At 41.0% G+C, this 12,122-nt stretch overlaps 1 protein-coding gene across 4 annotated transcripts in view; it reads left to right on the plus strand.

Annotated features, from left to right (window-relative positions):
* The first annotated feature begins 3,239 nt into the window (after positions 1-3,239).
* Positions 3,240-12,122, plus strand: part of LOC140586894 (protein Mdm4-like) — a 33,279-nt gene continuing 24,396 nt past the window's right edge. For all 4 annotated transcript variants that reach the window (XR_011988685.1, XM_072708382.1, XM_072708384.1 and 1 more), the window contains exons 1-3: positions 3,240-3,400; positions 4,216-4,288; positions 4,549-4,645. Coding sequence is in view for 3 of the 4 variants with exons in the window: in XM_072708382.1 (XP_072564483.1) it covers positions 4,568-4,645 (78 nt within the window). In the remaining variant the exon portion in view is untranslated. The remainder of the gene's footprint in view (positions 3,401-4,215; positions 4,289-4,548; positions 4,646-12,122) is intronic.

Below are 12,122 nucleotides of genomic sequence, written 5' to 3' on the forward strand. Positions count from 1 at the left end.
GCAGGACAAAAACCCCAAACATACCTCTAAAAGCACCCAGAAATGGTTGAAGACAAAGTGCTGGAGAGTTCTGAAGTGGCCAACAATGAGTCCAGATCTAAATCCGATTGAACACTTATGGAGAGATCTCAAAATTGCTGTTGGGAGAAGGCACCCTTCAAATCTGAGAGACCTTGAGCAGTTTGCAAAAGAAGAGTCGTCGAAAGTTCCAGTTGAGACGTGTAACAAGCTTGTTGATGGTTATAGGAAGCAAATGATTTCAGTTATTCTTTCCAAAGGGCGTGCAACTAAATATTAAGTTGAGGGTGCCAATAATTTTGTCTGGCCCAGTTTTTGAGTTTTGTGTAAAATTATTTGTGTATTAATTATGTTTTCCCGTTTTTTTTTGCGTCGTTCCAATGCACATAAAGGAAGTAAACGTGTATACAAAAATACTTGTAATTGGAGCAATTTTCTGGGAGAAATGGTGCGTTTTCTGGAAAAATTCCAGGGGTGCCAATAATTTCGGCCAGGACTGCATAAGGACTGAATTGGTGAGCAAATCTATCCTTTTCAGTCTGTAAAATCAGCCCCCATTACGTATTAGTAATATAATGTAATTAGTACTCCTCTTAGTAAGAATTACTAATGGAGACCATGTACTGTATTCCAATGTAAATATATAAAACTAAATTCATTTACTGTACCTTTCCACATTTGCAATTTTTATTATTGCAACTGAAACCATATAAAACATCCTGTTTACTACCATTACTGTTTAATTTTTATCATTAGTATTCTTAAAAAAATAATTTTATTTATTTTGCAACCCTGCATCAAAAGTTGCAAAACTTGCTAACCACAAGGATAGCAGGGCAGTAAAAATAATTCAATAACAATCAAATGACTGTATTACATCATTGCTGTAATAACCAAACAAAATGACAGCAACAGAAGAAGAAAAGGTCATGTCATGCATGAACATCACAAACACCTCCCAGTAGGCCCCCATGGCTGTGCTATGTTAAATGGATGCCATCTTGCAGAACAGGGTGTCAAAACAAACCACTTGCTGGTGGAGATCCCTAACAACTACAAAGACATGCCTCATGAGTGGTAAACAATCTATTATATAACCTCAGTAACTGAAAGAATTAAAATTCAATCCCTGTCTTCTTGTTATCTGACTCATTCAGTGATACAGTAATACAACAGATTAAATTATTGACACAGTAATTACATTATTTTTAAACTATTATGATAATTCTAATACAGATTTACATAGCACAAATTGAAAGTGGTATGGACAGATAAATGAAAAGAGCAGATTAAAGTTTTCAGTGCAGATGTCAGTTGGAGAGGGACAAGATGGCAGAAGGAGAGCTGGAATAGTAGGTAGCAGAGTTAAAATGATATAGTAGCAATAAAAGGAGATGCATGGGGTTAATGAAACTGCAGAATGGCATCCTGTCATTTGCCATCCCACCCCCCAAAATATTGTGAATTATATAACAAAAGGTTAATGGTTGCTGTTTATTTGATTCCCACCCAAGTCTGTGGCCTCTTAGTTTTCATGTTTCATTATTATACCAATTGACAGTAGAACAGCAATTACAACCAAACTAGTATTCAGTTCCTAGTATTTCATTCTGACCACCAATGCTGTGATAATCAATTTAATTTTCACAACAAAGTTATTAGCATCATTGGCGGAGCGGGGGGGTGGCTTACTGGGCTTAAGCCCGGGTTGTTGTTTCAGAAGCCCAGGGTCTTTTGGAGTGTAATTTGTTTCATAATTAGATGCCTGACTGACAACTGTATAAAACAAAAACTACACACAATATTCGAAGCACATAGCGCACAGTCGTAAATTCCCCCTAATTTTGGTATGATCCGAGCTCAGGCACTAGGCGACTGAGCACAGCACTTACGCATGTGAGCGAGGGGGGAGAAGCTGCTGCCTGCGAGTTTGCTGTAGGAGAAGTGCAGACAGGCAGACAGAGGAGAGCTTAAGTTTGACCAGGTACCAAAGCAAATCATTCGTACTGTACAAATAATGTAAATATGACGGTGTATCACAAAAGATTGATATCAAACTGATCACTTGACCCATATTACGTTACTTGCTGTTCGAGTGAATCAACAAATGGAGTCTTTGCTTACATGTGTGTTTATTTCATATTTTCAGTTGTTACCCTCCACGGCTAAATAAAGCACTCTAAATTGGTTTCAGTTATGTACTGATGTACACAACAATGGACATAAGGGGCTTCTTTCAAAGAAAAAACTCAGGTAAATGTTATTTTATATATTATGCTTTGTATGTTATTCAATATATTTCTATGCAAAACAAGAGGAATTTCAATACACAGCAGTATATTCACAGTTGAAATCAGATATTTACAACATACACTTTAGGGAAAAAACATTTTTTTTTACTGTTAATCATCAAACTGTTTTGTTTTAGATAAATAAATATTGAAATATCTTTTGAATTAGTTAAATGTCAGAATAGAGAGAGAGAGAGATGTCTATTTTCTATCACTTTCATCAAATTTAGGAGTATATATACACTACGTTTATTGTGTCTTTAATTAATAAGAAAACTCCAGACGATTCCATTCTGAGCTTAAGAAGCTTCTGATAGGTTAGTAGAGTCACAGCCTAATAAATCTTCAACTTCACAGCATGTTTTTCAGTCATTTCTAACCGCCCCCCCGCCCCAATTCCACATGCATACTACCCTTTGGGGCTAAGCCCCGGGTGTATAAAATGTCTGGCTCCGCCTCTGATTAGCATATTAGCAAACCTATAAATGACAAAAAAAGGAAAAAAAATACTTGTTTGAAATACCACATAGATTCAACTACACTGTGTCACCAAAAGGGTGTGATTTTTTTTTACACTTTTACTCATGAACGATGTTCAATTTACCATTTTCAATATATAAGAACACAGTGTTGAGTTGTAACATTTTCCCATGGTCTAATATACAGCTAAGTACTAATATACAGTTCAGTTCTAATGAAACATACAAAAACACTTTAAAGTGTTTTAAATTGTTTTATGATAGGCCTGTTTTATATATTTGCCCACCAAAAAAAATAAAATAAATAAACACATCGAGAAAGCGGCCTTAAATTTCATAAGTCCATCGTGTAGATCCGAGACCGTGACACAGACACGTTGCTGAGAGTGAGTTTCTGCCCAATCACCGCCAGGCATTTCAAAAATGACCCGGAAGATTTTATCTACCATCTTGAATACTAATGTTCGAGCGCCGTTTTTCCTAGGCAGACTCGAACTACGCATGACATTTATAGTTAGGTGGTTGTTCCTGTACCTCTAATCATTTGCATAAATTTAAACAGTTTCCAGACGGATTGGTGTTACAATGTAGTAGAAATGCGATTTTAATCATGTAAGTCACTGTCTTAAAGATCAGACGGCTTAGTACGCTGAAATTACTATTATTTTTTCAAGTTCTCATGTCTGTAACTATATAGCAGCGAACTAGGATATCAGTTATTTTAGCAAATGAAATGAACGTTTATTGAAAAATTCTGTATGCTAAAGTAATATACTCAAACGTATACAATAATATGAACGTTGTTTTATTGTTGTTTTGTGTGATGTTCCACGAATGTTACCTCTGCAGCGCCCTTCCAAAGGGCAATAGAGGTGGAAAATAAGGGCGATTTACGTTGACTAAATCACGTCACTTATAGCAACGGAATGGTCCTCGTACAATGAATACATTTTTTGGTTTGTTATTTAACTTTATAATGCATATGTGTGAATTGCATAAGGTGCAAAATTTGTGTAACATTGTATACTACGTTCGTTACGTCTAAAGCAGGGGTGGCCAATCTTATCCAGAAAGGGCCGTTGTCTATGCAGGTATTGCCTGCTGGTCCCTAATTAGATTACTAATTAGAGAATTGATTGGCTAAAGAGTCCTCACGCATAGGCTTGAACAGCTGACCTAAAGGCTATCCCAAAAACCTGCATACACAGACTCTTTGTGGATAAGCTTGGCCACCCCTGCTATAAAGTGTTGCAATGATGACATCCGTCTTACCAGTATTGAGCAGCGCGGAAATAGTTGAAATTGATATAGAAACTTTTTGTTTCGCTGTAAGTGGTCGCACCATTTGTATATCGTATGGTATAAAATAACGATAAGTACAAGCCGACTGGTTAGCTTATTTATTTATTTGTTAATTAAACCATCAGTCAACGTGGCGTAAGATACAGCTCGAATCACGAATTACACCCATTACAGACTGGTAGCAGTATGCTGCTAAAGGTACGTAACTACCTGATACTCAGTTGTTCATAAAAACACAAAATTGGTATTTAATAACTTTAGTTTCTCGTAGTTTGTGTTTAGAAACTGAAACCATAATATTTCATAATAATCACGTTTTAGACATGATTGTCAAGTTGCCATTTCAAGTGCAGTTAATCTACTGGTTACAGTGGTACCCTTTTTTGAATTCGATAAATGGTTATAGCTACAATGATACCTATTTAACCATTTTTTCCCCCTTTTTATGTATTTTCCAGAGCTATCTCACTGCCCAATATGACCACACTATCAAACGCATCCCAGTATCCAGGATCAAGTTTGACATGCAGGCTACTACCAGGAGATGGGACACAGGTAAAAAAAGAAAAAAAAAAAAAAAAAGTAATTTTGCATTGTCATTAAGTGTAATTTTCCTGAGCATACTCTACTGAGTATTAATTGTGACTGCTGTTTTTTGTGTTTGGTGCTGTTAAAAGCAACACTAGCTCAGTAGTTTGAAATCTAACACGTAGTATATGTAAAAAAGCCAATCATAATAATTTGAGTCATAAATTTGGCCGGTCACGTCTAATAAGAGACGTGGGCTCATATCGATTATAGGTACTGGAGTCGAGAGTACCATCAAAACTGTGAAGACCAGATCATTGAGTGTATTTGCCACTAAATTTTCCCCAGACCTGGAAGCAGAGACGCTTGCCTTGTATCTTATAGGTAAACTTAACAAGGAGGTCACCTGCCAGAAAATCGACAATGTACGCAGCAGGGTTGGCTCTTTTAAAGGGACTGCTGAATGTAATGACGTTGGTGAAATGTACACTCCTGACCTCTGGCCTGAAGGGGCTCTGGTCTGGTGTTATTATGAACCACGTAAGGCCAGTACTGTTGGATTGAATACTGTGCCTCCCATAAGGGAGGTAAATGTTCCCTCTGGTGCTAATGTATTGGTTTAATAATGTCAATTAGGGTACTGTCTTACAACTGCCGTGGCCTGCATTTAGGGCAGAGTGCAAGGGATAAAGCTCGGTGTTCTGTTGTGGACAATTTGCTGACAGAATGTGACATCTTATGTTTGCAAGACACATTTTTAGCTAAACAAGACTTAGAAAAATTTTACTGTTTTGATCAAAACTTCCTGGGTGTGGGGGAGTCAAAGATTGATCTTAGTGAGACGATAGAGGTAGAATTCTAGGAGGGGTAGCTGTGCTCTGGGATAAAAAGCTTGATGGTGTGATAAAGCCGATTAGGCTCGATGTAGATTGGTGTATTGGTATACAATATACTCATGAATATAATAATTTTGTCATTCTAAATGTATATATGCCATATGAGTCTCGTGAAAATGAGGATGAATATCTCAATAAGCTGGCTTTTATTAATGCTTTTTTACAAGACAATAGCACCTGCAGTGTATATGTGGTGGGGGACATGAATGCTGATATTACAGATAGAAACTCTCAGTTTGCTAGTCATTTGATCAACTTTTGTAGAGAGAATTTTATTCTTTCAAGTAAAGTGTTGCTGCCCTCAGACAGTTAGACATACAGTTACGTGCAAAATAATAGCAGTCTAACATTACTAATGTGTTTAAGTACTGATTTTGGCCGAAATTATGATACAACATGGGAACAAAAAATGACTAGGTGTAGCAGAGTAATGGCCAACCAGCAGACTTAACAGACATGACATGCATGCTGCTAATTGGGGGTAATTGACTCATTTAATGAAAGGGGTGTGTTCAAATTAATAGCAGTGTGGAGTTAGGGGGGTCATTCAATCTGTGAAGAAATGGGTGTCAATTATGGCCCTTATTTAATGAAGGAAGGCAGCAGATGTTGTACCTGCTGGTTTTAGCCCTTGCGTAAAATTGGTCGTTCCAGACATTGCACTGATGGAGAAAGAACTTTGATCAAAAAGTTGATTGGAGAGGGTAAACGTACAAAGAAGTGCAGAAAATAATTGGCTGCTCAGCTAAAAAGATCTCAAATGCTTTGAAATGGGGAAAGAGAACCCGAAACACGTGGTAGAAAAAGGAATACTACCTAGATCATAGAATAATAAGAATGGCAAAGAAGCATCCAATGATCAGCTCCAGAGAGATCAAAGAAGATCTCCATTTACCTGTGAGTACTTCAACAATCAGAGTGAGTGACCTAAAAAATTCTGTTTTTGATGCAAAACCCAAGAATGCCAAAGATCTGTGGAATGTAGTCCAGTCAGCTTGGGCTGCAATTTCTGTTTGCAGGTGTCAAATGTTAGTTGACTCCATGCCACACAGATGTAAAGCAGTGATCAGAAATAATGGTTATACAACTAAATATTAGTTCAGTGCTTAAAGGAAAAGCTAAATCTTCATTTCATTTTCAGTTTATACTGTCAATATACTGTTTGTAAGTTATTTTATAAGTTGTAAATGAAAATGCAGACACTGCTATTTTTTTGAACAACCTAATATTCTTTTTCTTCATTTTCAGTAAAAAAAGAAGAAAAAAATGTTCATGTTTTCATTTGGAACAAGCCTTTGTATATATGGAAATAAATGCTATTAGGAACATGGAACTTTTCCTCTGTTTTAACCCCCTGGGTTCGGCGGTCCCACCGGCGGGATCTGACAAAAATTTCGCAAAACCGTCTAAATAACTCAGAGTTTTTGTCATATACACATTTTAAAAATACTCTCAGAAACCTTGGACGGTCTACTTTTCAAATATATATAGGTAGAGACTAGGGGTGGAGCCGAACCCGAATACGGTATTCGGAAAGGCACAAATAATGTGTTTTTTACGAATACTTATTTCGAACAAATACTTTAAAAAATATTTGTATTCGGGAACAAGAAAAACTTTATATCAAAAAGCTGCGTTTCCTCTTGAGACCGCAGTGCATGCCCGGATGAGTGAGTGAGTGAGTGAGTGAGTTCAGGAGTCGGGGGGGGGGGGGAGTAAAAGAGGTGACTGACACAGGCTGCTCCACACAGCAACAGAGAAGGCTCGGCTGAGCGAAAAAAGACTTAACTGTATCACTGTTTTTGTTGAATAGATTTTTGTACCTTAACTGGGTTCCGGAGGCAGTTTATAACTTTCGGGAAGCGGAGTTTGATCGGGAGATTATTCCATTACGCTGCATTATTGACGTCTGCAGTCAGGTGCTCTCATGTTCGCTCTATTTACGTAGCTCTGTTAGCTCGGTAATTTAGACAATAGGCTGTTGACAGAGTAACGTTAACGTTTGGTTAAAAAGGTTAAAACAATGCTTGTGTAGTTGTGTCGAATTGGATGCACTTGTAGGAGTTATATGGTACGTTTAAGTTACTCTGTCTACTGCATATCCATAATTATTATAATGGATATAATTAAAGAATACTTACACTATAACGTAAATTAGAAGTGCAACGCAAAAAAACTGGATTTTTACGCCTATTTTGAATTTTACTCGAATACGAATACAAATACAAATACTTTTCCCCCCTCAACAAATACAAATACAGATACAAATACCGGCTGCTTTGCACACCCCTAGTAGAGACTAAATATATTTTTACAGCTTCGTGATACGAATTGAAAGAACAAGAGTGACTGACTTAAGCGTCTGCGTCTCGAAGCGGCTCTGATCGCCCACCCACTTGCAAATCGCGCTATTCGCATGATAATAACATGATAATCCGACAGTTAGTATTGGGTAAAGAAATATGTGAATACGCCCATTGTGACCGAAATAAACAAGAGCACATGTCTGGGTAGTGTTTACACTGATCGGCTACAATATAGCACACGGATACGTCTCTGCCGCTGAAGCCAGTGTTGGCACTTTCAGCAGCGAAGCTCATACCTGCATTCATGTCTCAGTGGGCTAAGCCCATGTGCCTGCAATCACGTGGTCGCCGATTCAAACGCAGCGTATTTAGAACGTGAATAGCGATCTTCCGCTGAGAGCGGTCCTAAACGCTCGCGATACAAGTAAAACAAAGAAAGGTGACACGATTTGCTTTTTTGCCTATTTAACCTAATTTTAAAAACTTTAATACTTCTGACAATGGAAGTTTTGAAAAGAAGACAGATAACGGATTTAGTCGGTGTTTTTTTCATGATTTTACATAATGATTTCAGCGAGATATAAACTGAAATACACGACAAAGATACGCGGTCGACGATGCCCTCGTCCCCAGAGCGTTAATAATAGTCACTGCATCATATTTATCGCTTTCTATATTTATATAGTAACAGTTTTTCATTTTTCATTCCATCTACCAATAAACTGTGAAAGGGATTTTATTGTTGCTACTTTTCTTGCGTTTCAAACTGCCTTTCCAAAGTGATGGGTGTGGGGTGCAGTGACATTCCAGACTGATGGGCCATTGACAGCATGCAAACTACTACAGGTGTGAGGACACCTATCTCATCAATATTCATTTTGAAGGCCACTGACTTTGAGAAAAAGAGTCACTCTAAAGTACTAACACTTTAGTAATCAAACTACATAAAATTTCAGAATGTCACTTTCACCTATGTGTAGCCAACCCCTGTGTCTATAAGTTTCAGAGCTCAAAAGTCTTACCTAGAAATGTGTATAATGTGATTTTTTACAATTTCTCAGCATGTCTGAAAATAGGTTTTTGAAAAGTATATGTTTAAAGTTGATTTTAACAAAAAATAGAATAATAACATTCTAAGAGGTCTCAGATTATTGGTGCTGAGTTTGTGCTGAATAAAAGCAAATGTATCACTTTGGGATAAATGTTTTTTAGATAGGTGAAATATTTTAAAATGTCAAGGCATGTCAGACTACCCCGAAAGTGGAAAAGAGGCCTCAGACCCCAGGGGGTTAAACACACTGCTATTATTTTGCACATAACTGTACATAAGTGAAGCCTGGCATACTACATCATGGCTTGACCATTGTTTTAGCATGGCAGATAGGCATGCAGCTTTAGGGAATATGTATATTGGGTATGGGCTAGCACTAACAGACCATATACCTTTTGGTTTTTCAATAAATGTTGAAAAATTGCCGTCAACAGCTGGTAATAACAATGCTTCCAGTGGTGTTGCCACTGCAAAATTAGATTGGTCAATTCTCACTAAAGAGGACTTCTCGGTTTATTATAGCAACAGATAAATATTTAAGTAATATTTATTTACCTAGAGTAGCTCTTTTGTGTAGGGATGTCAACTGTCAGGTTGAGGAGCACAAGAGAGATCTCTGTTGCATGTATGAGGATGTAGTGGCTGCTCTGTTTGATGGGGGTAAAATTTTTCACAAACAATATAAGGGTAGTAGGACGTATAACATTAGACCTGGTTGGAAGGAGCATGTTGCTCTATATCATGCTGAAGCTCGTGAAGCTTATTATCTCTGGGCCTTGGCTGGAAGACCAAGGCAAGGCCCGGAGTTTGACCGTAAAAAACTTTCCAATGCTAGATTTAAGTACGCTGTTCGGTTTACAGTGGTACCTCAGTTCTCGAACTCATTAGAACTCGAATTTAAGTTGAACCAGCCAGTTTGAAAAAAAATTACCTAGAGCTCGATCTGAATCTCAGAAGTCAAACCGTGAACGTCGACCTAAGATAACTTGTACGCGGGGGGAAATGAGTCACGCAGCACGTCTCTCAGCGGAAACAAAGGGTAAAGCTTCAGTCTCAGCCTCGCATTTGCTGTGATAGCATCATGCATGTTTACACTAGCTGAATACATATATTTAGACAGTAAAAATACATTTAGACAAGGACAGTAACAGTATTATATAAAAAAAAATACATTTAAAAATAAAGATTTTATTCATTATTTTAATATTAATATCCATCCATCCATTTTCTCCCGCTTATCTGAGGTCGAGTCGCGGGGGCAGCAGTCTCAGCAGGGAAACCCAGACTTCCCTCTCCCTGGCCACTTCATCCAGCTCCTCTGGGGGAATCCCGAGGCGTTCCCAGGCCAGCCGAGAGACATAGTCCCTCCAGCGTGTCCTGGGTCTTCCCCGGGGCCTCCTCCCAGTGGGACATGCCCGGAACACCTCACCAGGGAGGTGTCCAGGAGGCATCCTAATCAGATGCCCGAGCCACCTCATCTGACTCCTCTCAATGCAGAGGAGCAGCGGCTCTACTCTGAGTCCCTCCCGAATGACCGAGCCCCTCACCCTATCTCTAAGGGAGAGCCCAGCCACCCTGCGGAGGAAACTCATTTCGGCCACTTGCACTCGCGATCTCGTTCTTTCAGTCACTACCCACAGCTCGTGACCATAGGTGAGGGTAGGAATGTAGATCAACTGGTAAATCGAGAGCTTCGCCTTTTGGCTCAGCTCCTTCACCATGACAGACCGATGCAGCGCCCGCATCACTGCGGACGCCGCACCGATCCGCCTGTCGACCTCCCGCTCCATCATCCCCCCACTCGTGAACAAGACCCCGAGATACTTAAACTCCTCCACTTGGGGAAGGATCCCATCCCCGACCTGGAGAGAGCATTCTACCCTTTTCCGGCTGTGGACCTCGGATTTGGAGGTGCTGATTCTCATCCCAGCTGCTTCACACTCGGCTGCGAACTGTCCCAGCGAGAACTGAAGGTCACGGTCCGATGAGGCCAACAGGACCACATCATCTGCAAAAAGCAGAGACCTAATCCTGACGTCACCAAACCGGACACCCTCAACGCCCTGGCTGCGCCTAGAAATTCTGTCCATAAAAGTTATGAACAGAATCAGTGACAAAGGGCAGCCCTGACGGAGTCCAACCCTCACCGGAAACAAGTCCGACTTATTGCCGCCCATGCGGACCAGACTCTGGCACCGGTCATACAGGGACCGAACAGCCCTTAAAAGGAAGCCCGGCACCCCATACTCCCGGAGCACCCCCCACAGGACTCCCCGAGGGACACGGTCGAATGCCTTCTCCAAGTCCACATAACACATGTAGACTGGTTGGGCAAACTCCCATGAACCCTCCAGAACCCTGCGGAGAGTATAGAGCTGGTCCACTGTTCCACGGCCGGGGCGAAAACCACACTGCTCCTCCTGAATCCGAGGTTCGACAATCTGGCGGACCCTCCTCTCCAGAACCCCTGAATAGACCTTACCAGGGAGGCTGAGGAATGTGATCCCCCTATAGTTGGAGCACACCCTCTGGTTCCCCTTCTTAAAGAGGGGGACCACCACCCCGGTCTGCCAGTCCAGAAGCACTGCCCCCGATGTCCACGCGATGCTGCAGATGCGTGTTAACCAAGACAGCCCCATAGCATCCAGAGCCTTAAGGAACTCTGGGCGGATCTCATCCACCCCCGGGGCTCGGCCACCGAGGAGCTTTTTAACCACCTCAGTGACCTCCGCCCCCGAGATAGGGGAGTCCACACCCAAGTCCCCATACTCTGCTTCCACATCGGAAGGTGTGTCGGTGGGATTGAGGAGGTCTTCGAAGTACTCCTTCCACCGACCCAAAACGTCCCGGGTTGAGGTCAGCAGCACCCCATCCCCACCATAAACAGTGTTGATGTTGCACCGCTTTCCCACCCGGAGCCGCCGGATGGTGGACCAGAATCGCCTCGAAGCCGCCCGGAAGTCGTTTTCCATGGCCTCGCCAAACTCCTCCCAAACCTGAGTTTTTGCCTCAGCGACCGCCGAAGTTGCATCCCGCTTGGCCTGCCGGTACCCGTCAGCTGCCTCTGGAGTCCCACAGGCTAAATAGGCCCAATAGGACTCCTTCTTCAGCTTGATGGCATCCCTCACCACTGGTGTCCACCAGCGGGTTCGCAGATTGCCGCCGCAACAGGCACTGACCACCTTACGGCCACAGCTCCGGTCAGCCGCCTCCACAATGGAGGTGCGGAACATGGCCTGGGAAAAGTTCTG

Source organism: Paramormyrops kingsleyae, unplaced genomic scaffold (assembly GCF_048594095.1).
Source record: "Paramormyrops kingsleyae isolate MSU_618 unplaced genomic scaffold, PKINGS_0.4 ups82, whole genome shotgun sequence".
Lineage (NCBI taxonomy): Eukaryota > Metazoa > Chordata > Actinopteri > Osteoglossiformes > Mormyridae > Paramormyrops > Paramormyrops kingsleyae.